Genomic DNA, 27429 nt, shown 5'->3' with positions numbered 1-27429 from the left:
TTTCAAATATTAAGAAAAAAAGTTCTCCAAACATCCAATCAAGAAAGAAGCATGTCACATGCAAAAGAGAGTGAAGTAAAAATGAGAAACCTCAAACTACTTCACAGCAGAATTCAGATCCAGGAAAGGATGAATCAGCGCGTACAAGGTTTAAGAGAAAAATGACCCAGGGAGATTTTGTTGTTGTTTAATCGCTAAATCATGTCCAACTCTTTTGTGACCCCATGGACTATAGCCTGTCAGGCTCCTCTGTCCTTGGGATTTCCCAGGCAAGAAACTGGAATGGGTTGCCATTTCCTTCTCCAAAGGCTCTTCCTGAGCCTAAGATCAAACCCATGTTTCTTGATTGGTAGGTAGATTCTTTACCACTGAGCCACCTGGGAAGCCCAGACACAAGGAGAATACTCACACTCAATTTGCCATTCAAATACAAAGGTAGCAGGCATTCTCCAACATGACAGGATTCAGGTAATAGAGCTACCACAAGCTCTACCAGTGGGAAAAAAATTGACAATTAAATTCAACCAAACAAAAGTTAAATGGAGAAATTGTGCCAAAGTACTAACTAGCACATTATCCAGGGACAGAAGACAGTGGAGAAATGCCTACTAAATGCAGAGGAAAAAAATTGCTAAATTAATCTAACTTGCCAATGGACTCTAAAGATAAAACAGACAAGAATGCCACAATCAAAACTTCTAGAAATGAATGAAAATAAAAGGCTCAAAATTGGGAAGTCTTAATAAAAATGCAAAATCTTGCATCCCACCCCAGACATACACCTGAATTATAACAACACCCCTAGGGGATTTATGTACACATTGAAACTTGAGAAATACTGCTTCAAAAGATCAGATGGAATAGCTCATCTCCAACAATATTGGGCAGTGGCTCTTATAAGAGATTAGTCACTCAGTGAGCTTGTAGGAAGGAGAAAAAAAATTTTTTTTCTGTCCACATGAAGGACCTTAAGACCACTTAACTGTGAATTATATGAGCTAAGGGGATAATCTCTGATATGGCTGGGCACACACAAGTTCTATAACATTTTCAGGGTGACATCAGAAGATAGTCAAGAAAACAAACACAAAGGCTGATGGTTTAAAGAGAAAAAGGGAAAAGTTTGTTTGCTTGGAGCATGACATGGAGAATCGGGCAGAAGGCAAAGTTAATATTGTTTCTAGTGAAAAAAAAATAGCATTACCTGCAAGATTTCTCAGCTCATTTAATTCTTTTTCCAAACTGTCTAAGGTCTGCTGATCATCAGTGTCATCTAAGAAAGGCTCATCATGGTCAGTATCATCAACATATTCAATTTCTGAAATTTCAGAAGCAGCTTTAGAGAGTGATTGAGCAACTGCACTTCTTGACCGGGGATGAGAAGAAGAAAACCAGCTGGAATTTCTTTTCACAGAGTTGGAAAGTGGTAAATTTGCTGTTGAAGGTCTCTGTGATATCTGGCCTAAAATAAATAATAAATTAACCAACCATTTTTAAAATTCTGAATGAATACTTTAAAAGATACAGAATACTAGCCTCCTGAACTCAGTTAAATTCATGCAACAGAATTTATGAGAAAATGAACTTTAGATTATCATGTATTTTGCTTTACTTCCATTTGTGAATCCTAAATTATCTTCTTTGTGTTATAAAGAACACTTTGGATTATTCTTCCTGAATTTTGTCTACAATCAGAGAAAGGCAAGCTAATTTCAATATTAAGTAAAACAAAAATCTGTAAGCCCAGTCAATTCCAGAACAATTCAACATACAATCTTATCATGTATTCCATGGCCAACCATTGTGCTGCTGCTGCTGCTGAGTCGCTCCAGTCGTGTCCGACTCTGTGCGACCCCATAGACGGCAGCCCACCAGGCTCTGCCATCCCTGGGATTCTCCAGGCAAGAACACTGGAGTGGGTTGCCATTTCCTTCTCCAATGCATGAAAGTGAAAAGTGAAAGTGAAGTTGTTCAGTCGTGTCCGACTCTTAGCGACTCCATGGACTGCAGCCTACCAGGCTCCTCTGTCCATGGGATTTGTAAATTCTAGGACAATATTGCACTGTGCCTTGTAAGAGAAAGAAACCCATAGGATAAACATGGTACCACTTCCTAATGATCCCATTTTATTTGATGGTGTATACATTCATCTATTAAAGCAGATGTGGAAACAAAATAGACCAATATGCAAAACCTTTTGGAAAAACAAAGGATTTAAAGAAAATTGAGAGTACATTTCTAATTTTCCTAAATATGAGTTCACTCTCAGCTGCTTTATAGGGCACTTCAGTGGAAAAATTCGAGAAACAGAGATCTGAGTCAGGTTAGTACTTTGTTCCACCAGGGCAGTCGCCATTTTGTCTTGATCTATTTCAAAGGTTGATTTAGTTGGTTTCTTCAATATGTGTGGTTCTTACATAGTAAGAAAAAAAAATCCCTTCAAAATTTATACTAACAAAAGATAACTATATATATCATTTGGTATTGCTCACAAGATTCTTTAATAAAGGCCAAGGGAATATTCAAGGCACAAATTCAGATATTCATAGCAAAGGTATATTTTTAATATAGTGAATCATTGTTTTGATTTAGATAAACACATGTATATTAAGTATAAATAATTTATAAGATAATCTTGTATTACCTTAATACAAATTGCCTTTGTATAAAATGTTGGATTCTTTAAAGAAATGCTATGGCCATTATCATTAAAATTATTATTTGACTGAATATATGTCATACAACATTATGCCCACTCTATTGACTCAAAGAAAAATATAAAATTCAGAAGAGTGGCTACAGGCAATTGTTATATAACAGTCAATGATTATTGAGTTTGTCTTTTTTTTTTTAAGATATACTTTGAAGGTAGCTAGTACCCTAAGAAGAATCTTAATGCAGCATGTAATTATTTAAGCAATTAAAACTGACTAAGGTAAGTCCCAAAGGGTACCAATTTTAATGCACGTCTCAGAAATCAAGTTTGAAAACAATTTTTGTTGGAATGAAATTGCAAATAAATTACGAGTCTAACCTTTTTGTATCTACTTGCACTCAGAGATAATTCTAAAGAAAAAAAACTAACAAAAATGTGCCTATGTTTTTTTTTTAAAAAGTAAATATCCCTAAGATTTATTTTAATGACTAGAATTTGGAATTATTTTACCTGTAAGGAATCAATATTTTATTTAAAGCCATCAAGAATAACAAATCTGCCATTTTTATAAGTGAACCAGCAGTAGCAACAGTAATGGTAGAGGTACAGGTCAGAGAGTATATAATTCAGCTATAAACGGTAATACAGTAATTCAGCTATAAAAATAGAAACTTCTAGATCTATGGAGAAAACCACACCTTCTATCTTACTGTGCTACATCTCAATCACAATTTAAAAGAATTTAGAACTTGTTAAAATAAAACAAATGAAAGATGTTATTAAGAAGAATTGGACTTCTGCCAACACAGAGAAATATCAGATGAAAAATTTTAACATAATATATATGCCCTTCAGAAAATTCAGGAGATTACGAACATTTGCTGAACTCTTATAACAACATCTGGCTGCCACGGTATTAGTGGTTAATTGATCCCAACTGAGAAAAAAAAAAAGTTCACAGGTGTGGGTCAGACATGCTTACCATACAGCAAAGAAAGAGACTATTTTTCTTACTGGACGTATACTCAAAGCGTAATTTAATGCACATAAGCCATAGAAAGACAGAGGCTTCAGTTTGGTCCTTGGTTTTATTTATTTTGTTCATTTAGATGAATATGTCATCCCCTTTAATGTTTCCTGTATAAGATTATTAATGTTACTGTTAGGATTAAGATTAGAGACACGGTTAAGACAGGCACAAATGAAAAATGCCAGGGCTAAAGGGATCATCCTGTATTTTTTTCTTTTTTATAAACCAAGTTTGTAGATTATAAACATAATCTTTTGGAAGTAACCTTTCGGAAATAACTTACGCCATCACTGGCAATGTAAATAATATTTCCATAAATGTTTCAGGAGCACTTAGAAAATACATTTTCTAATGTATGAATTCTCAGTAATTTACACAGTGGAGCAAGAATATTATAAGACAAATATGTCTTGTGACCTTTATCCAGGGGAAAATATATTGAGTCCTTTGGTCAGAATGTTATTTATTATTGAAACACTCTGCAAAAAGCAGGTTACTCTGCTTATATTTCATCTAATTCTAATGTTTTATTTAGAACAGTAATAATTACTATTGTATTAAAGTCTATTCAGTGAGTGATTAATATATTTTATATCTTTATTGAGACTCTTATACCCATTAATATAACCCAAACCACTATTTTACATTATCATCCCAATATTTTGCTGGTCTTATTAGTAATCATAGCATATTATTCTTGAACTAATGCCAAGAACAATTTCTTTTGTTATATTTATAGTATAACTGTGATCAGAGTTAACCTATAATTTCCTCAGATTACAGAGAGAGGAAGCTGGGGTGGGGGAACAGTAGGTTTTGGCAGTGGGTGGGCAGAATCAATGGACTTGCTGCAAAACACACATGTATTTCATAGCTATCATGTTTTTACATTCACAAATTTAGGACTAGAGAGTCCCTTGGACTGCAAGGAGATCCAACCAGTCAATCCTAAAGGAAATCAGTTCTGAATATTCGTTGGAAGGACTGATGCTGAAGCTGAAGCTCCAATGCTTTGGCCACTCAATGCGAAGAGCAGACTCATTGGAAAAGACTCTGATGCTGGGAAGGATTGAAGGCAAGAGGAGAAGAGGGCAACAGAGGATGAGATGGTTGGAAATGAGTTTGAGCAAACTCTGGGAGATAGTGAAGGACAGGGGAGCCTGTCTTACAGAAAGAGTAATTCATTTATATACTGGCACCAACTCAGAATATAAGATTTCTGTACCTTGTGGCATAGTCAGGAAATTTTTATTTTTATTTCAGGTCACTATCTCTGTAGTTATCTCCTTCTGCCTCTAACTGGGAAGTCTTAACAATTCTTTAAGATTTGGCTGAAATCTCACCTACCATCTAAAATCTTGCATACAGATAAGTTTCAATGGCAAAGCAATTATTTTATCACTTCCATTCCTAAAAAACTGCACACGCATCTACCTCTATTATAACTGATCATATGCACTATTATAAGCTACCTATCAGTTTCCAGAAGCATGTTATTCATGTTTTTTATAAACCTTTTATTACATATGGTATAATTTATGTATTTACAAGACTATGGTTTTTCCAGTCGTCGTGTATAGGTGTGAGAGTTGGACCAAAAAGAAGGCTGAGTGTCAAAGAATTGATGCTTTTGAATTCTGGTGCTGGAGAAGACTAGAGAGTCCCTTGGACTGCAAGGAGATCCAACCAGTCAATCCTAAAAGGAAATCAGTTCTGAATATTCATTGGAAGGACTGATGCTGAAGCTGAAGCTCCACTGCTTTGGCTACCCAATGCAAAGAGCAGACTCACTGGAAAAGACTCTGATGCTGGGAAGGATTGAAGGCAAGGGGAGAAAAGGGCAGCAGAGGATGAGATGGTTGGACATGAGTTTGAGCAAACTCTGGGAGATAGTGAAGGACAGGGGAGCCTGGCGTGCTACAGATCGTGGGGTGGCAAAGAGTCAGACGCGACATAGCGACTGACTATGTCAGTCAACATAGTCAACATATCTATACAGCACTTTTCTCAAAGTATGACTTTTGGACTATATACGTTGGCATGAAGTGGAATCATCGATAAGATAAATGCAAATCCCTGAACCTTATCTCAGCTTAATGACCCAAAATTTCTAACGGTGAGATCTAGGAATGCCACAACAGTTTCCCAGGCGACACTGACACTTGAGAGCCTCTGACTGGACTCTAAGCTCTCAGGCTTCTGGGAAGGTGGCTTATTTTATATCACTATGCCTCAAGTAGGTGCTCCTTCTAATGTTTCTTATAGCAAATTATTGATTTCAACAGATCACCGCAAATGGATACTTCAAGGCATTTGGCTACTTCTTATAAAGGTTTGCCCTAGTAACAAATTCTCATGGCATACATGATAATTTGTTTTTATCAATCTATGGTGACTTTAAAAAGTTCCTTTGACTGCTTCAAAAGGAAGCAGCCAGAATTTTCAAAGCTGCCCCAGCCTTTGATATGAGATATGTAATTATAGAGCCAAAAAACATTTATCATACATGAATGGATTTTCCACTAAAAAAAAAAAACTATTAAAATCTGACAGTTTCTCAACATAAATGCATATGGAAAGAATCTAAGCTGGCCAAGTTGTTTTAATCATAGGATTTAAGGCAAGAGAGAAATATAAATCTTACATATATGGACAAATCATATGTAATTAAATTTCTGGCTTGAAGTTGGCCTTCAGATGAAGTCAAACAATCCCCTCTGTCAAATGTTTCTCCTGAATCATGAGCTCCCAAGATCAAGCAACATGACTCAGGCAACTCTTTTCCCTAGGACCCAGCACAGTGTCGTCATACTCACCGTGTGTGTTGAATTGTCTTAATTCATTAGTCATCAATTGCAACTTCATATGAAATTCAGCACAAAGCAAACCTACTTTATCAGGTACTTTCAGATAACAATAATAACCAGTAACACTACTGATTTTAATGATGTCAAAATTCTCTGCATGCACTTACTAGAAAAATACTGCAATGAGCATTGAATATGTTAAAAGTTATTGTATAGAAAATCTCAAAATTATTTTGGCTAGAAAATAGAATTAATAAACTGAAATCAAGATTTCAGGGCCAACACATTAAGCATCAGATTTAAACCAGCAGCATCTTAACCACAGCAGCAAACAGCAATCTCATGGCTTTGTGTGCTCATAATATGAATCAAGTAGAGGAGGAAACAAAATCTAATATAAATATACTGTTTCTTGAAAGTGTAATGAAACAGTGTATATTTTATAAGGGTTGTTCAAAATATATATGCCTTATCCTGAGCTACATTTTAAAAATATCATTCTCTAGTACACTGTGGCAGAAAATAGCTAAGACTATAAAATTTATGTTTTTGAGAGGAGTAATGACTATTCTTGGTTTTTGGCTTTGGAAGAAAAGTCCAGGACAGTTTAAATGAATAAGTTTAAATTAAATAACTGATAAAATGAATTTTCAGGTGCCTAGTAAAGTACTAAAAGATAAACTAATAAACACACTGAGCTACAATATGGCACGGCAGCCTTACAGTCAATCTTACCAGTCTTTTGCTGTGTTCTCCTTGCTGATGGTTTCTGGGCAAACTTCAGAACACCTAAGGCAACTGTGTTATCAGCATATGCACTTACACTATGGTCTGGGATCCATTCTCTGTCTCCTAAAATGGTAAAATTACATAAAGTTGAAAAAGAGGAGACATTCATGTTGTTGATTCATTATATGTATTGTCTTACTGGATAATATTTAGCTAAAGAGAAAACATTTATGACAGTGAGGTATATATTATGAAAGATAAAAATCTCATAATTATACAATAAAAGGAATGAACTATAAACTGCAAGGAGGTTGCACAAATACACATGTACAAGTGCAAACAGAAATAAATATTTTTTAAAATATACATTCAATATAACAAAATATAATAGTACGTATGTGAAAAATATATTTGAATACATAAGAAATCTAAGATTGCAGGTGATACCAAGACCTGAGTTTTAAAGGAAATGATGGCTATGTCTGTGAATTTCCACAATCCTAAGATTTTAAGATTTGCTTTTAAGATGGCATCTAAGAATTATAACACTTAACAGTTAATCAAGTGATTTGAAGATGTACTATTAGTTGATTAAGGGTCACACTTCTAATATCTAAAAATAATCTCAGTCTCATTATAGCCATGTTTTCTGACAGTTGCCTTAAATATAAATATTAATATTTGGTAACTCTCATAAGGACAATAATTCCAGCTAGAAAAGAAGAAAACAATTTCTCTTGGTAAACGGAATTACTCAGTATTGCCTAAGACGTTGACTGTTTTTTACACGTGTCAGAAAGTTGTTAGCTTGGTCCACAGGCCATCTGATTTTATGTCTGAATTTACCTGCAATTGTAATCCTAGTATTGGAGGAGCTGCATTCTAAACTATGAGAAGGAAGTAAGTTGAGTCTTTCATTTTTATCAAAAACAAAGAATCTTTCAAGTCCTTGATATTGTTCATTTATGGGCTTACTCCTGAGGGCTATTTCTTGTAACAACTAGGAAACAAAATATTCAACAAAATTAAGTTTATTTTATCTTATCCACACAAAGTAGCAATTCATTCATTGAGCACCCACTATGTTTTTAGCATGGATTTTGCCCACGTCAAGTTCAGGTTCTAGTTGCGGAGACATAAACTGTTACACAACATTTATACAGAGTAAGTTTGGAAAAATGCATAAACTACAATTATGGTAATGATCTGAAAGTTGCCATTAAACCTAAGGAGGATTGAAGCTCATTTAAAAGAAAAATTAAGTTTTATCTTTTCTGTTCTTATTTTCTTCCCTCAGTGTCTTTGCACATAAATTACTCTGGAAAATAGAGTCGTTCTCATATCCTATGCTTTTGACTAGTGTCTTTGACTATATGTAAAATAAATCCAAAGATGAAAGCAAAATACCAGATGGAAACAAATCTGATCTGATCTTGGTCACAGAGAAAATCCAAGTTAACAAAACAATCACTATGAAGAAAATATACAAAGGGAAACTGAGCCAAGAGTGAGCTAAGTAATTTGTGAAGTTTATACATACAGCTAAAAAACTAGCAGACCTCGATTCTGTATATAGATCTTGCTGATTTGAGGCCTAGGCTTCCCCTACTACTGTGTGAACTCTTATTTTGATATGCTCTCATCCTAGGGAAGAATATAAATGAGATTTATAAACTACATGAGTCTGGTAGAAAACATTAGAGATGTGCCAGTGAGAAGGCTGTGCTGCTGTGCTGTACTCAGTTAGTAAGTTGTGTCCTATGCTTTGCAATCCCACAGACTGTAGGATTTTCCCAGCAAGAATATTGGAGTGGGTTGCCACGGCCTCCTCCAGAGGATCTTCCAGACCCAGGAATTGAACCTGTGTTCCTGCATCTCCTGTATTGCAGGTAGACTCTACCACTAAGCAACTTGGGAAGCCCAGTGAGAGCTCTGCTGCTGCTGCGGCTGCTAAGTCGCTTCAGTCGTGTCCGACTCTGTGCAACCCCATAGACAGCAGCCCACCAGGCTCCCCCATCCCTGGGATTCTCCAGGCAAGAACACTGGGGTGGGTTGCCATTTCCTTCTCCAGTGCATGAAAGTGAAAAATGAAAGTGAAGTCACTCAGCTGTGTCCGACTCAGCGACCCATGGACTGCAGCCAACCAGGCTCCTCCATCCATGTGATTTTCCAGGCAAGAGTACTGGAGTGGGGTGCCATTGCCTTCTCCGAGTGAGAGCTCTAGATGGGCTTAAAATACCATTAGAGTGGCCATCAGTATTAACAGTTCCTTAATGTATCTAATTAATGCCCAAACGCAGTCTGTTTCAAGGTGCTAATCACACAATTAAAATTATTATAACTCCATTCAAATGGATAAGTCATATAAATGATAAACCATTACAAACTGAAGCTAGGGACCAATAAAGCACTTCCTTCAAAGGTAAGTCCAAGTCCCTACTCATAACATCTTCACCGGCTTTCCCAGACACTGATCGCCAATCCACAGAAGCCGTTCTGGTGGAGTTCATATCTAGATCAGACATTTGAAGATATGGAAATTTTTTTTAAAGCTTAGGTTAACAGAGAACGAGAGTGAATTTGTTTGTTTGCCCAATCTCATCTAGTTAACAACTGATAGTTCCACATTTAAAACCAAGAGGTCCTGACTAGTTCATACTCTTCCTTGCACGTGCCTCCACCTCACTGCTGCTGCTCTACAACTAACTACAATTCCATACCTTTATGAAGAACTCAATTTCTGGAGGCTGAAGTGCAAAATGTACTGTCTCAAACTCTGAAGGAATGCCACTGCTAAAATCTGCTCCTACTGCTCACCAGTGAATTTTCTACAGGATCACAGCAGATTTCTAAATAGTTTCTGCTCAGGGAATTGTTTCTACTAGGGCAGGAGGAAAATAAAAAGTTCATGTGTAGTCATTTGGGATGAAAGGAAAGTAGATTCTACAACTAAGTGTAAAGCACTCTGCTCTATGATGCAATCATTTACCACTTTTCTTTTTACAATAGTAGTATAAGGGATCAAAATTATTAGTGGTTTTTTAACATTTCAATTTTAATAATGAAATGTTTTATATAGATGTGTACAACATATAATATAACTTTGTCACACAATAGTAGTAATTTAAAAGACTTGCTTCAGGTATCTATGCTACAATATATATGTTAGACTTCATATGTAACATTAATTGCTGTTGTTGTTCAGTCACTAAGTAGTGTTTGACTCTTTGTGACCCCATGGACTACAGCATGCCAGGCTTCCCTGTCCTTCACCATCTCCTGGCATCTGCTCAAATTCATGTCCATTGAGTCAGGGATGTTATCTAACCATCTTATCCTCTGCCACCACCCTTCTCCTTTTGCCTTCAATGAATTAATTGTATTATTGTGTTGAAGTTGACATACACTATTACAATGTAAGTTATTTACTATAATTACATCTGAGTGTATCCAGAATTCCTCTGGATAAAACAGCACATGGTGTGTGTGTCACTTAGCTCTAGGCACGATGCCCTTTGGAAACTGGAAAATCAGAGTTCTTGTTTGTTCTATTTGCTGAAATTCATTCCATGATCGATTGTTTTCTTTGTGGGAAAGGGGAGAAGTTCAGCTGAAGTGGAGGTTGATTTGGGGGCATCTATGACTTCCCTGGTGGCTCAGACAGTAAAGCGACTGTCTACAATGGGAGAGACCTGGGTTTGGAAGTCCCTGGAGAAGGAAATGGCAACCCACTCCAGTACTCTTGCCTTGAAAATCCCATGGACAGAGGAGCTTGGTGCAGGCTAGTATCCATGGGGTCGCAAAGAGTCGGGCATGACTGAGCGACTTCACTTTTTCTTCTTTATTATTGGCTAAACTGTGGGAAAGTCTTTCTACGAGGGGCTGAGGTTTACTTTTGTCAGATATATCAGGGCATCAGTAGACACAGGTCAACATTAGTGTTGCTGATTCCAATATTTCTTACTTGGAACTTGCAGATTCCAAGAAATGTATAATCAAACTCTAAACCAAAACTACATGAAAGCCCAAGATTTCCATTTTTCAGATAATATATTTATTGACTTAGGCCTGATCCCCTGCAGAAAGTAGTCTCCTTTCATCCTGCACCTGTGTGTCTCCTTGTGTATTCCTTCAGAGACAGAGCATACTTTTAGGGATCTAAGGTTTCCGCAGAGGTCTCAGTTCTAATTTCTCACTTTGAAAAGGAACAAGGCCTATCATTAAGTAGGTATAGAAATTCAATTCCCTGAGCAAAAGTAGCAGCAGCTCAATACTCATTCTGTAACTGTTTGGTCCTATCTTCAGTTTAAGTACCATGGCAATTCATTGCAAATGACTTTAAAATCTTGTTAAAATATTTGACTTGCCCAGTTTCCAAAGAATTTAACATTTAATTCGTCCACATTCTAAATAACTTATTATTAATAATTATAATCCCTTAAGATTTTAGTACATAGAACAGAGATTCAAATATAGTTTTTAAATTTGGCAGTAATGCAATAATGAGCTACCTTATCTTTTTCCTCTAAGAAACAAAACTATACCCTATTTCTTTATTAGCTATATTCCTGAAGAATTACCTTTTAAATGTTATGTTTACATTAAGCCACAAAACTGGTTTTATCTACAAAACTGCAATTTTTTTTCCATTTTAACCACTGACTATAGAGTAGAAAGCTAGAGAGGATTTATTATACTAAATTATTCATAATAATGAATTTCATTTAGGAAAGTAACAGCACTCTTACTATGGTGCATGAGGTGGGCCTTAGATTATTTGTCACAGAAAGTCATTTGTTATAATGGCATTTACCATATTAGAATTTCTTCTGTAAATCATTTACATTCTTTCCCATAAGAGTTACTCTCCGACTATAAGGCTGTACATTTTAAATTCAACAGGAAGTAACATTTAAGAATATTCTGTGTCAATATAAATTTTTTATGATGATAATTATAAAATTTTAATACAATAAAGATAATAGATATTTACCAGTGGTGACTCTGTAGTTCTAGAATCTTCAAAGTTTGGCCTCTCATGCAGGTTGCTGAATTCCAAGGATTTCTTGTCCTCTTGAGATAATTTCTCCTTCATGCAGGGTTTTTCTAAATCTTTACTTGGCAAAGAATCCTTGTTCTCAAGAGGTATATGGGAATCTTCATGCTTTTTATTACTTTCTATATCTATGCTTTCCTCTTTCGAATTTCTCTCAAAAAAATTGTTTTCCTCTAATTTTTCAATAGCAGGAGAGTATGCATCAGGATCCACAAAGGTATCAAAACCTGCATGTGAAGTTTCTGCTGTTGAAAACACATATTTACAAAAGTTAAGTAAATAATTATAAATAAATAAATGGATGTATACTGTCATGTAAGAATTCAATCGCCAGTCCATGTCTGACGTAGGGTGCAGCATGCTTGGGGCTGGTGCATGGGGATGACCCAGAGAGATGTTGTGGGGAGGGAGGTGGGAGGGGGGGTTCATGTTTGGGAACGCATGTAAGAATTAAAGATTTTAAAATTTAAAAAATAAAAAAAATTAAAAAATTAAAAAATAAAATAAAATAAAATGGCAAAGTTCAAAAAAAATAAAAAATAAAATAAACTGTTCATTCACCAAAACTTCTGTGGTATAAATATTTATCATTAAACACTATTTTTAAAATCAATTTTCTTTACTGAATCCTCAGTTTTAAAAACTTTTATACAGCTTATGTTCATAAATGACAATCCTAATTTACCTATATATTCAGACTTAAATGATTTAGACTAATGGAGGGAGACAAGGTTTTATTTTATGATGCAGTCTTGAAATTGACACGTTTCTATTTCAGCCTGAGGTTCAATTTCTACTTTTCCACCCTCTCTCCCACTCAAGTTTTATATCAGTAATTTATGAGAAATAATGCAGGAAAAAACCTTACTTTCCACGTTTTACCTCTTTTGCTTAGCATAACTAGTGATGAGGAGAGGGCCATGAGAAGTCTGCCAGATGAAAGAACCGCAGGAGTTAGGGGCACAGAAAATGTTTGAGCTAAGACACCTGCTTCTGGAAAGCTACAAAATGACCTAGATTATATTAATCACCCACCTCATTATGTCTGCTTTAAATAAATCACTTGGGGTAGATCACTGGTTTTCAACCTGGATGCACAATAGAATTGTCTGAAGTTACTCTTTAAAACTGTCAGTGTATGGGCCTGACCCCAAACCAATTAAATCAAACACTGACTGCATTTTGCTTGTTTGTTTCTTTCCCCCCTCCCCCACCAAGCTCTCCAGGTGATTATAATGTGAAACTAGGATTATGAAACTTTGGTCTAGATTTTCTTCAGAATAAAATTCTTAAAAAAAAATTTACACCATATTGCTTTCATTACCACATATACATATTTATCCAAACTAAATATAGCTTCATCTGATTAGCCCATATTCTCTTTCCAATATGCATATCTTATCTGTATAAATAGACTGTGTAAAATAGTAGAAGCTATAAACTAAAATAGTCTTCCATGAAATAAACTCTGTCTTACAGCCCATTGCTGCAATCAAATGTTTATATAACTCAGCAATTGCACATACTATTTAGAACTTCCATTTTCAATTATCACCTCTAAATTGCATAAGTACTGTGAGAAATGTAATAAGTTGTATATCAGAAAAATATTTTATAGAAAACCTTTATGAAAGCTATTCAATGTAATAAAACTTTTATGAAAATGCTGTACTTTCCTAATAAGCTTGAAAATAAATTATCTGAATCTAGGTTGGTTGGTTGTTTGTTTGTTTTTGTGGAAGGAGATGTCATTTCCTAAGTGTAAATGTCTACAACTAACCTCTACAGTATTTTTGTTAGATTGTAAAATTCCATTATAGGGATTTATTGCTGCTGAAAAAGTGAGAGCACAACACTTTAATAATGCATACTATGTGATGCAGAAAGTACAGATATGATTTAATTTATTCTATTCACTAAAAGCCCTGTTAAGTCATAAAAAATAGTTGTCTGGGTTCGACATTCAAAAATCAATTATTCTAACCTGTCATATCAAGAGGCTAAAGAAGAAAAATCACAGGATCATATCAACAGATGCAGAAAAAGCATTCAACAAAATCCAACACTTATTCATGATAAAAAATCCTCAGCGAACTAGAAATAAAGGGAAACTTTCTCAACTTAAAGCCTAGATACAAAAAAAACTAGTTAACAAAATACTTAATAATAAGAAACTAAATGCTTTATCTCAAATATCAGGAACAAAACAAAGATGTCCATTCTTACCATTCCTTTTCAACACTGTACTGGAAGTCATAGCTAATTCAATAGGACAAGAAAAGGAAATAAAAGGTATGCAGACTGAAAAGGAAGAAATAAACCTGATTTTGTTCACAGATTACAAGAATGTCTAGGTACTAACTCCAAAAGAACTAACAACAACAAAAAAAAAATTCCTGGAATTAATAAGTGCTTATTGAAAGGTTGAGGATACAAGTTGAGCTTACAAAAGTCATTTGCTTTCCTACACACTAACATGAACAAGTGAAATTAAAAATTAATAACATAGCACCATTTACATTAGCACATGAAATTGAAATACTCAGGTATAAATCTAAAAAAAAAATACAAACAAGACCTCTATAAGGAAAACTGGATGAAAAAAATAGACTGGATGAAAGAAAATTTTAAAAAAAACTAAATAAGTGGTTTTTTTCACACTAGTTCACATTCATAGATAAGAAAACTCAATTTGTCAAGATGTCACTTCTTCCCAATTTCATCTACAGATTCAATATAATCCCAATCAAAGTCTCAACAAGCTATTTTGTATATATTGATAAATTGGTTTTAAAGTTTACATGCAGAGGCAAAAGACCCAGAACAGGCAACAAAATATAGGAAAAGAACAAAGTCAAAGGTCTGACACTATACAACTTAGAAAATTCTCATAGGGTTATAGTAAGCAAGGGGCTTCACCAGGGCTCAGTGGTAAAGAATCTGCCTGCCAATGCAGGAGATGCTGGTTTGATATCTGGATCAGGATGATACTCTGGAAAGGAAATGGCAGCCTACTAAAGTATTCTTGCCTGGGAAATCTCGTGGACAGAGGAGCCTGGCAGGGTACAGTCCACGGGGTTACAAAAGAGTCAGACAGGACTTAGCAAATAAATAACACAGTAATCAAGACAAAGTGATATGAGCAAAAGTATAAAAACAGATTAGTGGAATGGAAAGGAGAATCCATAAATAGATCCACATAAATATAATCAACTGATCTTTAACAAAAGAGTAAAGGCAATATAATGGAGAAAAGATAGTCTTTCCAACAAGCGGTGTTGGAACATGTGAATATGCACATGCCCCAAAATAAATCCGGACACAGACCATACCCTTCATAAAAGTTAACACAAAGAAATAATAAAACTGAATGTAGAATGCAAAACTATAAAACTCCAAGGTGATATGGGGAAATTCAGATGATCTTGGTTATTCTAATGACATTTTAAGACACAACGCAAAAGACGGGATGCATGAAAGAAATAATTGATAAGCTCAATTTCATTAAAATGAAAATTTTCTATTCTATGAAAGAGACTGCTATGAGAGTGAGGAGATAATCCACATATTTGGAGAAAATTTTTGCAAAACACATACATAAACTACTGTAATCTAAAATATGCAAAAGAACTCTAAAATTTCAAAGTAACAGAATAGACAATCCAATTACAAAATGGGCCAAAAACCTTAAAAGATAACTCAACAAAGATGACATATTTGGAAAATAAGCATATAAAAGATGTTCAACAATATATGTCACTAGAGAATTTCAAATTAAAATGAGATACCACTACACAGTTATTCAATTCAGTTCTGTTCAGTGGCTCAGTCGTGTCCGACTCTTTGTGACCCCATGGACTGCAGCATGCCAGGCCTCCCTGTCCATCAACAACTCCCAGAGTTTACTCAAATTCATGTCCAATAGGTCGGTGATGCCATCCAACATCTCAGCCTTGGTCATCCCCTTCTCCTTCTGCCTTCAATCTTTCCCAGCAACAGGGTCTTTTCAAATGAGTCAGTTCTTTGCATCAGGTGGCAAAAGTATTGAAGTTTCAGCATCAGCATCAGTACTTCCAATGAATATTCAGAACTGATTTCCTTTAGGATAAACTGGTTGGACCTCCTTGGAGTCCAAGGGACTCTCACGAGTCTTCTCTAACACCACAGTTCAAAAGCAACAATTTGTCAGTGCTCAGCTTTCTTTATAGTCCAACTCACATCCATACATGACTACTGGAAAAATATAACATTGACTAGATGGACCATTATTGGCAAAGTAACGTCTCTGCTTTTTAATATGTTGTCTAGTTTGGTCATGACTTTTCTTCCAAGGAGTCTTTTAATTTCATGGCAGCAATCACCATCTGCAGCAATTTTAGAGCCCCCCAAAATAAAGTCTGTTACTGTTTTCACTGTTTCCTCATCTATTTGCCATGAAGTGATGGAACCAGATGCCATGATCTTAGTTTTCTGAATGTTGAGTTTTAAGGCAACTTTTTCACTTTCCTCTTTCACTTTCATCAAGAGGCTCTTTAGTTCTTCTTCACTTTCTGACGTAAGAGTGGTATCATCTCACTCACCTAGAGCCAGACACCCTGTAATGTGAAGTCAAGTGGGCCTTAGGTATCACCACTATGAACAAAGCTAATGGAGATGATGGAATTCCAGTTGAACTATTTCAAATCCTAAAAGATGATGCTGTGAAAGTGTTACACTCAATATGCTAGCAAATTTGGAAAACTCAGCAGTGGCCACAGGGTCAGTTTTCATTCCAATCCCAAAGAAAGGTAATGCCAAAGAATGCTCAAACTACCGCACAATTGTACTCATCTCTCACACCACTAGAGTAATGCTCAAAATTCTCCAGGCAGGCTTCAATAATACACGAACCATGAATTTCCAGATGTTCAAGCTAGATTTAGAAAAGGCAGAGGAACAAGAGGTCAAATTGCCAACATCCGTTGGATCATCAGAAAAGCAAAAGAGTTCCAGAAAAACATCTATTTCTGCTTTATTGACTATGCCAAAGCCTTTGAATGTGTGGATCACAACAAACTGTGGAAAATTATGAAAGAGATGGGAATACCAGACCACCTCTTGCCTCTTGAGAAGTCTGTATGCAGGTCAGGAAGCAACAGTTAGAACTGGACATGCAACAACAGACTGGTTCCAAATAGGGAAAGGAGTACATCAAGGCTATATATTGTCACCCTGCTTATTTAACTTCTATGCAGAGTATATCATGAGAAACCCTGGGCTGGATGAAGCACAAGCTGGAATCAAGATTGCCGGGAAAAATATCAATAACCTCAGATATGCAGATGACACCACCCTTATGGCAGAAAGTGAAGAAGAACCAAAGAGCCTCTTGATGAAAGTGAAAGAGGAGAGTGACAAAGTTGGCTTAAAGCTCAACATTCAGAAAACTAAGGTCATGGCATCTGGTCCCATCACTTCATGGCAAATAGATGGGGAAACAGTGGAAACAATGTCAGACTTTATTTTTGGGGGCTACCAAAACATTAAAAGACACCTACTCCTTGGAAGAAAAGTTATGACCAACCTAGACAGCATATTAAAAAGCAGAGACATTACTTTGCCAACAAAGATCTATCTAGTCAAAGCCATGGTTTTCCCAGTAGTCATGTGTTGATATGATAGTTGGAGTATAAAGAAAGCTGAGTGCTGAAGAATTGATGCATTTGAACTGTGGTGTTGGGGAAGACTCTTGAGAGTCCCTTGGACTGCAGGGAGATCCAACCAGTCCATCCTGAAGGAAATCAGTCCTGAATATTCATTGGAAGTACTGATGCTGATGCTGAAACTTCAATACTTTTGCCACCTGATGCGAACAGCTGACTCATTTGAAGAGACCCTGATGCTGGGAAAGATTTGAAGGCAGGAGGAGAAGAGGACCACAAAAGCTGAGATGTTGGATGGCATCACCGACTCAATGGACATGAGTTTGAGTAAACTCCAGGAGTTGTTGACAGACAGGGAGGCCTGGCGTGCTTCAGTCCATGGGGCCGCAAAGAGTCGGACATGACTGAGCAACTGAACTGAGCATAGCCCTGCCCATTAGAACAAGACCGTTTCCCCCTCAGTCAGTCTCTCCCATCAGGAGGCTTTCACCTCTTATCCTTCTGCATCAGAGGGTAGACAGACTGAAAAGAACAATATAATTATTAGGATCACAAAAATCCAAAACTCTGACCATTCCAAATACTGGCAAGAATGTGAAGAACAGTAAGACTCATTAATTGTTGGTGATAATGAAAAGTGGTAAAGTCAATTTGAAAGACAGTTTGGTGGTTTCCTACAAAATTAAATATATTTCTTACCATATGATCCAACAACTGTGCTCCTTGTTATTTACCTGAATAAGTTAAAAACTTATGTGTAAACAAAAACTCACATATGGATTTTTGTAGCAGCTTTATTCACAATCACCAAAACGTGAACACAACCAAGATGTCCTTTAATAAGTTAACATATAAATAAGTTGTTGTACATCCAGACAATGGAATCCTACTCAGCAATAAAAATAAGTGAGCCACCAAGCCACAAAAACACATGGTGACACCTTTAAATGCATTTTATTAAGTAAAAGAAGTCAATCTGAAAAGACTTGTATGATTTCAGCTATAACCATCTGGAAAAGGCAAAGCTGGAGAGCAAAGAGATCTGTGGTTGCCAAGGGTTAGGAAGGAGTGTGGTGTGAAAAGGCAGAGCACAGAGGACTTTTATGGCAGTGAAAATACTTTGAATTATTCTACAATGTTGGTCACAAGTCATCAAACATTTGTCCAAACCCACAGAATGTACACCACTAAGAGAGAAACTTAATGTAACCTGGGGACGCTCAGTAAAAATGATACATAACAAATGTACTACTCTGGTTTGGGATGCTGATAGTGGAAGAAGCTATGAATTTGTGGAGGTCTGAGAGTATATGAGGACTCTGTACTTCCTGCTAAATTTTCCTATGAACCTGAAACAGCTTTAAAAAATCAAGTCTATTTATATAAATCAAGAATCTTTAAAGTAACACTTAATGGGCATTTGTATTTAGCATTTTCCCAAACACAGTTGTAACACCATGCCCCAGGAAGGTTAAAAATAGCTATGGCCTAGACTCGGAGCCCTGCAAAGGCCTAAATTCCCATATGGATATAGTTCATGGTCATATGATTTAGAAGCTTAGTAGCTGAAGATGTTAAAATCAGTAGGATTACCTTAAATCACTGTTCTCTACCATCTGCTACCCAGTGAAAAGGTAATCATCAGTTTTACTATGAGTTATTTTAAGTAATGATCTCTGACCTCTCTCAAATTCTTCATATAAGTAATATTTATTGGTTTTTCTAAAAATCTAAGTAGATAAAATAAAATCCTAAATAGATAAAAGCAGATTAGAAATCATCTAATTCCCATATTTTAGTTTTAGTAAATGAGACCAAGAAAGGAATTGATATGCTCAAGGTCACACAGTGATTTAAGGCAGAAACGAAAACAAAATCTGACCCCCAGGCCAGGATACTTTGCTATGACTGTCTTGAAAATGATCTCAGCATCTGGAAATTAAAACCAGACATTAGTACACAGTATTCTAATCTATAGATCCCCAGGGTACAACTAGTAATAACAATGTAGCTATATAAAGAGATGATTTGTATTGGTTTGGTTTTATCACTTATGTAAAACTTTACAACTCAAATATTTTAGGAAAAGAAACAGTGCAAGGGAGAACAAAGTGAAGCATGCCAATCAGACTTCTGTCCCTAAGAGCCCAACCGTGTAAACTTTTAAATGATAGCTCGGGTATAACTTTCAGAGTAGTTTTATATTGGCTGTTTTTTCCTCTGAATACAAATACCATTATCCATTAACTAAAATGAATATTTGATAGAAAATTACATATTTTCAACCAAGGTTCTGAGTATCAAATTTGCTGGGTTTAAAATGAACAGCAAAATAGGCAAAGATTGATATAACCTGCAATACCTATTGATTTTATTAAATTACTAATAGTCACTGTTAATAATATAAGCAAAAATGAAAAAAGTTACCTTTTGAGTTATCTTTACGAAGAAAAGAGTTGTTACTCAGATGAAGGTGGAAGAGGTCAGATTTTCTCTTGGTAAATGCATGATGTTGATGGATATCATTTGCATACAGAAAAGCATTCTGATAATCACAAAATGTGTGACTTTCATGTTTAGGGACAAACAAAAGAAATTATACATAAAAATGTTAAAACACTCAGATTATTGAAATAATTATAGTAATTTACTTACTATAAATTAATAAATTAAATTATAAATAAATAAAAATAAATTTTAAAACAGCTTATTAAACTAAATACAGTAAAACCTTAAGGAAATAGGGTTTTTCACATTAATTTAATACTTGTATCAACATACTGTAGACGTATTATAAAACAGCAAGTACCTTAACAGTATTATGAATTTAAAAGAAATAGGCAACTGGAACAAACCTGATTTAACTGCAAATTTTTCATTGAAAGTTTCTTTTTAAAAAAATAGTCTAAAGTAAGTTTAATTTTTTATGTCTTTCTTCTAAAAATGAATAGATATCTCTCAATCTCATCAAGCTGATGAAAACAAGATTTTATTGCTTAAATAAACTTTTTATTTGTTCATTATGACTATACAGGTTCAAAAGCCTTATGTGGTATTTATATCTCAATTTTAATGATGATTACCATATACAAGCATAGTTAAAACTGAATAACACTTTCTATGAGTTGAATTTAATAATACTTGATATTATGTAAGCTCTACATGGTAGTGGGTGAGTTAGTCACTAATTCGTGTCTGACTCTTTGTGACCCCGTGGAATGTAACCGCCAGGCTCCTCTGTCCATTGGATTTTCCAGGTGAGAATAGTGGAGTGGGTTGCCATTTCCTTCACGAGGGGATCTACCCTACCCAGAGAGGGAACCTGCATTTCCTATTTTGCAGGTGATCTCCTGCATTGCAGTCTGATTCATTACTGCTGAGCCCACCAGGGAAGCTGCAAGCTCTACATAGTACTACCATAAAAACTCATGGATTATTCTTGACCAGAAAGGTTCTTTTGTGTCACATATGATCCTTTATGACTTTTCTAGAAAAGAAACTCCACGGGCACCTCCAAACCCAATATGCAAAACTATTGCCAAACCATAATCAGTAACTCTCTCTGCCTGTCTAATATGGAGGTCAAGGGAAAGGCTTGTGATAAAATATATAAAAGAATCAAATTAGAGAGTAGAAATGCTATACTTCCTTAGGTTTGTAGTAGTGCGTATAAGTATAAACCTCTTACCTACTGACCAGAATCTGGTTGTCTCCTGCCCAAAGCACATTTGCTGCTAGATATCTGGGTCTATGTGTCCAAAGTGAAAGTGAAAGTTGCTCAGTCCTGTTCAACTCTTTGTGACCCCATGGACTGTAGCCTGCCAGGCTCCTCTGTCCATGAAATTCTCCAGGCCAGAATACTTTCAGGTCCAAGGGCATCACTTAGGCCCACTGCTGTTCCAAAATACTGACAGGGGCCTAAGGTGATCTGAACATATAAACAAAGAATCGGTGTAGAGGCTACCTAATAGAAGCTTCATTCTGCTGTTTACCCAACTTAGTACTTAGTACTTTGAGGTCAAAACACCTGAAATCCTAGCCAAGGTTTCAACAGCAGAGAGGACTTGGAATAATTCATATATTACTAGTAGATACAGCAAGATATTATTTTTCATTCAGAAATGACAACATTTTTTAAAAAGTTACAACCTGAATCATTTATTTATCACACAGTAAAATCTACCTAAGAAGTAATCTATAGTTTGGAGGCTTTTTTTTTTTTTTTTGGTCTCTCAATTTAATCATTAGTATACATTTTTATTTAGGGTTCATAACAAACTGAAGTAAGCAAAATCCAAGGAGTATCTTTGCAGAAAATAAGAAAGTTTATATGAAATATAGAAGACTTGGTCAGTCACTTCAAATAATGACAATTCCTAAATGAGGCATCTATTAAATAATCCAGATGTTAGGTAAAGCATAAACATATAATATAGATAATTTTCTAATTATTGAATGCTGATAAATATTAATAATATTGTGTGCTATGCTCAGTCACGTCTGACTCTCTGCAACCCCATGAACTACAGCCCTCCAGGCTCTTCTGTCCATGGAATTTCCCAAGCAACAATAGTGAAGTGGGTTGCCATTTCCTCCTACAGGAGATCTTCCCGGCCCAGGGCTTGAACCTGTGTCTCCTGCATCTCCTGCACTGCAGGCAGATTCTTTACCACTGAGCCACCAGGAAAGCCCAGTAATACTGGACCCAAATTTAAAGATGGCTTAAGTAAAATATGTTTTAACATTAAATTCATATGCTTTTTATGTTGTGGACTTCTCAAAAGATAGGAAATTTTTTGTGAGTGTTTAACAAGTATCAAAAGTGAATTAGAAAGATCTTACCTTTGTTGACTGTCTGCATCTGCTAACTCAACTTTATAAGGCACGGCATTTCCTGATTCTTCAAATTCTGCTTCATAAGTCTTCTTAAACGAATGTTGTATAATATTAGTATGTTCAGCTAATTTATGATACATTAACCAGCTAACTTATTCACAGCATTTAGAGAATTTTTCTTCTCACAAAAAATGTCATAAACTCACTGACTATATGCCATAGAACATGAATTCCAAGAGAACTAAACAAATTCAACAGATAATTGTTGAGGGCTTTTGCTGTATAGTTCATCTTATCACCACTATCACACCCAGAGCCAAACATAACAACTTAGATTTTATTTTGTAACTACAAAGTGCCAAGTGAAGTGCAAGTGTTCGTCACTCAGTTGTGTCCGACTCTTTGCAACCTCATGGAGTTCAGGCTCCTCTGTCCATGGGATTTCCCAGGCAAGAATACTGGAGTGAGTTGCCATTTCCTTCTCCAGGGGATCTTTCCAACCAGGGATCAAACACAGGTCTCCTGCATTGCAGGCAGATTCTTTACCACTGAGCCACCAGGGAAGCCCTCAGTGCCAAGTAGATGTTTTTAGTTTTCTGACCAGCATGTCATAAGCTTACTCTATGCTGCAACAATTTAATGAAAAGCAGCCACAAATATACATGCATGTATGTGCTAATTTTTTCAGAATCTTCAATTTATCCAAAGCAGAAATAAATATGTCACTAGGCACGCACACACACGCACACACACACACACACACACACACACACACACACACACACTGCAGAAGCTATTAACCTAAAAAAGAAAGGAGGATGTCAAAAAGTACTTCCTCTATTGTATTCCTTCACTATGACAACCATAGAAAGAGCAATATTGAGGACAGTGGGTATATTCAGTTACTAGAGGATGAGACAGTCAGAAATGCATTCATCCTGGAGCTGTAGCTCTGACTTGCTCTAGCTCCAGCTGATTTCACCTGGTGTTTTCCAGAGGCTTAGATTCAAGTTATTATTATACTAAATCCATTAAATCTTAAAACTATTTTTCCTTTAAATAAGAAGTATTAAATGACATTCAACAAACTAAATGCATAAAAATTTTATTAAATAAATATCATATAATGAGAATAATCTTTGTTTAAAAGCATCATAACATAGGAAACTAAATACTAGGTTGGTCAAAAAGTTCATCTGGGAATGAACCTTTTGGCCACTCAATAAAATAAACACTAAACACCATCTCTACAAGTTACAAGATTGAAATATCTTCTCATCTCCCATACTATGACACAATATCAATTTAGCTCACAAATTTACTATCTACATTAAAATAATAGTCTGTTGTATTCCTACCAGCATATTTAAATTAAAACACTTGTAATTTATACTATTAAACTATGCTTAATTATGATAGAATTATCTTGCTGAAAACAGTATGTAGTTGTAAGTACATATTATTTACGTGTTATGAATTTCCTCTCTGTTACGTAATATGAGTGGTCATTATGCACTTACATCATCCAGTTCAACTATTTTTAGAGATGGTTCAGGTCTCTCTATGTTTAATTCTTCTATTGGCAGAAAAAGAGCTGGGGGTTGTATCTTGATATCCTCAACTAGAAAATAAGATTAAAAATAATATCATCCAGAGTATACCTTACCCGATAATTCATCTTCAACTAACAGGCAACAATGGAAGAATGTTGTTCTGTGCAGCCACTCAAAGGTATAAATATTCTCAATTTTCCCAGCTCAAGTAAATTATTTAACATTCAATTTTTTAATGAAGCTATTTAAAATAAAACAAGCTACATATAGAGAATAGGAAGGAGAGTGTGTGTCATTCTGATCTAGAAATAGTGTACAGTCTAGTGAGAATGATACAGTAAAGGAAACCAAAAGCAGATGCTGATTAATTCTCAGTGTATCTAAGTTGAAATAGTAAATTCAAAAATATCTAATCAAGACTGAACTAACCATCACTATCTTCATCATTTTCGTTCTGAGAACATTGTGCCTCACTAGTGGTTTTACACTGAGGTATGAAGGTGTCCGGTAGCATGTTTTGAAGTTGCTCCAGTGGAGTTCTACAAAACAAGAAGCAATTAAAAGACTAAAGTACATTATCTAAAATTTCTTTGGATGAGATTTTAATTCATTTCACAAATGAGTCTACAAAATTAATAAGGAAAATCATAGCTATACCTCTAATTTACAGAAGAAATGTACAACTGCAAAACATAATCTTAATCTACTAAAACAATTTTGTAAATCAAATTAACAACACACAAGATTTTTAATTGCATATCCTACTGTTTTTCTGTTTAGGATGAAAATCAAAGTTATGATAGAATTCAGCGTTCTTGCAAAAAACACATGGAGTCCATGAAACATCACGCTGTTTAAAAAGCTAATTTACAAAACTATGTTGCATCTCTCAGTCTTGGAAATATGTTGAAAAGTTCTAAGGGAACTGAAGATATTTTTCTAAACTTCCACCAAGCCAACAGGGTGATAAAACAGGTTTCTACTATATTAACATGAGGTGCTGTGGCTGAAGCATCTTTCACCTAATTAACAATGAGGTCTGATGTGGCCTGTCTCACATACAAGGCAATGAAGCATGGGAATCTTCAGAGATCTTGCGCATTTGATCCCAAAGGATATTCCAAAGCAGTGGGGAAGGGAGTCATGTTTTAACTAAGAAAGTAAGTAGCTGCACATCCCTTCTAGATTATATATGCTTGTGGAGTTCCACATATAAAAGTCAGGGCTTTCTTAATAATATATACAGGTAACATCAATATTTTTTTTTAAAAAAATGTTCCAAGCTATGTTCTAAACCATTTGGGGTACTAAATCCTAATAGGAATACTAAATAGACATTAGTATTATCTTAATTTGGTGAGAAAACTGAAGCACAAAGAAGTTAACCAATTTGTTCAAAGTCACTCAGTGAGTAAAGAGAATTTGAATCCAAGAAGTCTGCCTCCCCAAGCCCATGTTCTTAATCATTTTGCTATATTGCCTCTCTCACAATTTGCAAAGACACCAAAAATTTAATGATCTCCTGGCAAATTGTGACTGTGAATTTTCCCAATATATGCAATGTATATGTCAGTACACTCCAAAATATTTATGTATTATCCAGCTTGGAAGAGTATGTCATGTTACATCCACAATTTAATTAAGTGATGGAAAATATTAGAGAGTAAAGGTCAAAGACAAACTGGCATCTGGCCACTGGAAACTCTTTTCAGTTTGACGTGAAAATACTTTATAAAAATTCAATTATTGATACACATACATGTACTAATATCTATATACTCCTTCATGAAGTGAAAACATCTAATTTTAGGGGCAAAACTCTGAACCAAAGCCTTGTAGAGTCCAGATAATAGAGTGTTGGAGCTGAAGGGGCCCCTTAGATCTATTTCAAATTTCGTGTTTTGCAGGTGAGAAAATATGGACCAAGAGAATTAAAGTGATTTGCCCGTGAACAAACAACTAGCTAGTGAACAAACCAAGTCTGCATCAGCACCATTGCTTTGTTAAAAGATCATGCCACATCTGGTGCATGGGGATGACCCAGAGAGATGTTGTGGGGAGGGAGGTGGGAGGGGGGTTCATGTTTGGGAACGCATGTAAGAATTAAAGATTTTAAAATTTAAAAAATAAAAAAAATAAAAATAAATAAATAAATAAATAAAACACAGCTGGGAAGCCAAAAAAAAAAAGATCATGCCACATAAATAAAAGATGACATATACTTTAGAATAGGATTACCTCACCAGATTTTCCTTTTTTTTTTTTAATTTAAGCAAATATATACCCAGCATTGACCAGTTCACTTGCGGAACTAACCTGACCAAATCATTCTTGAAATGAGTGTTCTAAATTTATTTTGTGAATCAGTACAGGCCTGTTAGCCTCAGAATCACCAGAGAAAATCTTTTTTTAAATGCAAAGCCTCAGACAATCCTTAAAAACATTAATTTTTAGGCTTGCCTCAGACGATCCTTAAAAACACTGATTTGTCTGAGGTTGGGTAGAGAAATTAGCATTTTCACTTGCCCCCATACTTCTGATGATCAGCTAGAACTGAGAAGCAGATATAATTAAAATAGGGGGATTGGAGTAGAAATACCAACTAATTGATAATATCCATCTTTAAAATACTACAAATACAAATTGTGTGATCCCTTTTGTGAAACTTTTCTAGCATTTAAAAGATCCACTAAAGAAAAAGGAAAACTACACCAGTTGGAACTTCATCAAACTAAAAAGTTTCTGCACAGCAAAGGAAACATTGACAAAATGAAAATGAAAAGATGAAATGAAAAAAGATATTTGTAAATCATATATTTAATAAGGAATTGACATTGAAAGTACACAAATGACTCATACAACTCAACAACAAAAAAAAAACAAACAACCCAAATAAAAATAGGCAGAGAATCTGAATAGACATTTTTCCAAACAAGACACACTGATGGCCAACAGGTATATGAAAAGTTGCTCAACATCACTGATCATCAGGGAAACACAAATTAAAACCACAATGAGATATCACCTGAAACCTGCTAGAATGGCTATTGTCATTAAGAATAAAAAACAACAAATGCTGGAGAAGATATGGAGAAATAAGAACCTTATACCCTGTTGGTG

At 35.3% G+C, this 27429-nt stretch overlaps 1 protein-coding gene across 2 annotated transcripts in view; it reads right to left on the bottom strand.

The window, feature by feature from the left end:
- Positions 1–27429, bottom strand: part of ZBBX (zinc finger B-box domain containing) — a 112919-nt gene that overhangs the window by 12445 nt on the left and 73045 nt on the right. Inside the window, exons 10-17 of one of the 2 annotated variants that reach the window (XM_018053779.1) lie at positions 24739–24848; positions 24277–24377; positions 22763–22842; positions 20348–20487; positions 12216–12523; positions 8069–8222; positions 7229–7345; positions 1205–1462 (exon numbers count right to left, since the gene is read on the bottom strand). In XM_018053779.1, the coding sequence (XP_017909268.1) occupies positions 1205–1462; positions 7229–7345; positions 8069–8222; positions 12216–12523; positions 20348–20487; positions 22763–22842; positions 24277–24377; positions 24739–24848 (1268 nt within the window). The remainder of the gene's footprint in view (positions 1–1204; positions 1463–7228; positions 7346–8068; positions 8223–12215; positions 12524–20347; positions 20488–22762; positions 22843–24276; positions 24378–24738; positions 24849–27429) is intronic. The other variant, XM_018053781.1, reaches the window with a different exon arrangement.

This window comes from Capra hircus, chromosome 1 (genome assembly GCF_001704415.2).
Source record: "Capra hircus breed San Clemente chromosome 1, ASM170441v1, whole genome shotgun sequence".
NCBI lineage: Eukaryota > Metazoa > Chordata > Mammalia > Artiodactyla > Bovidae > Capra > Capra hircus.
This window is presented reverse-complemented; position numbering and strand designations above follow the sequence as displayed.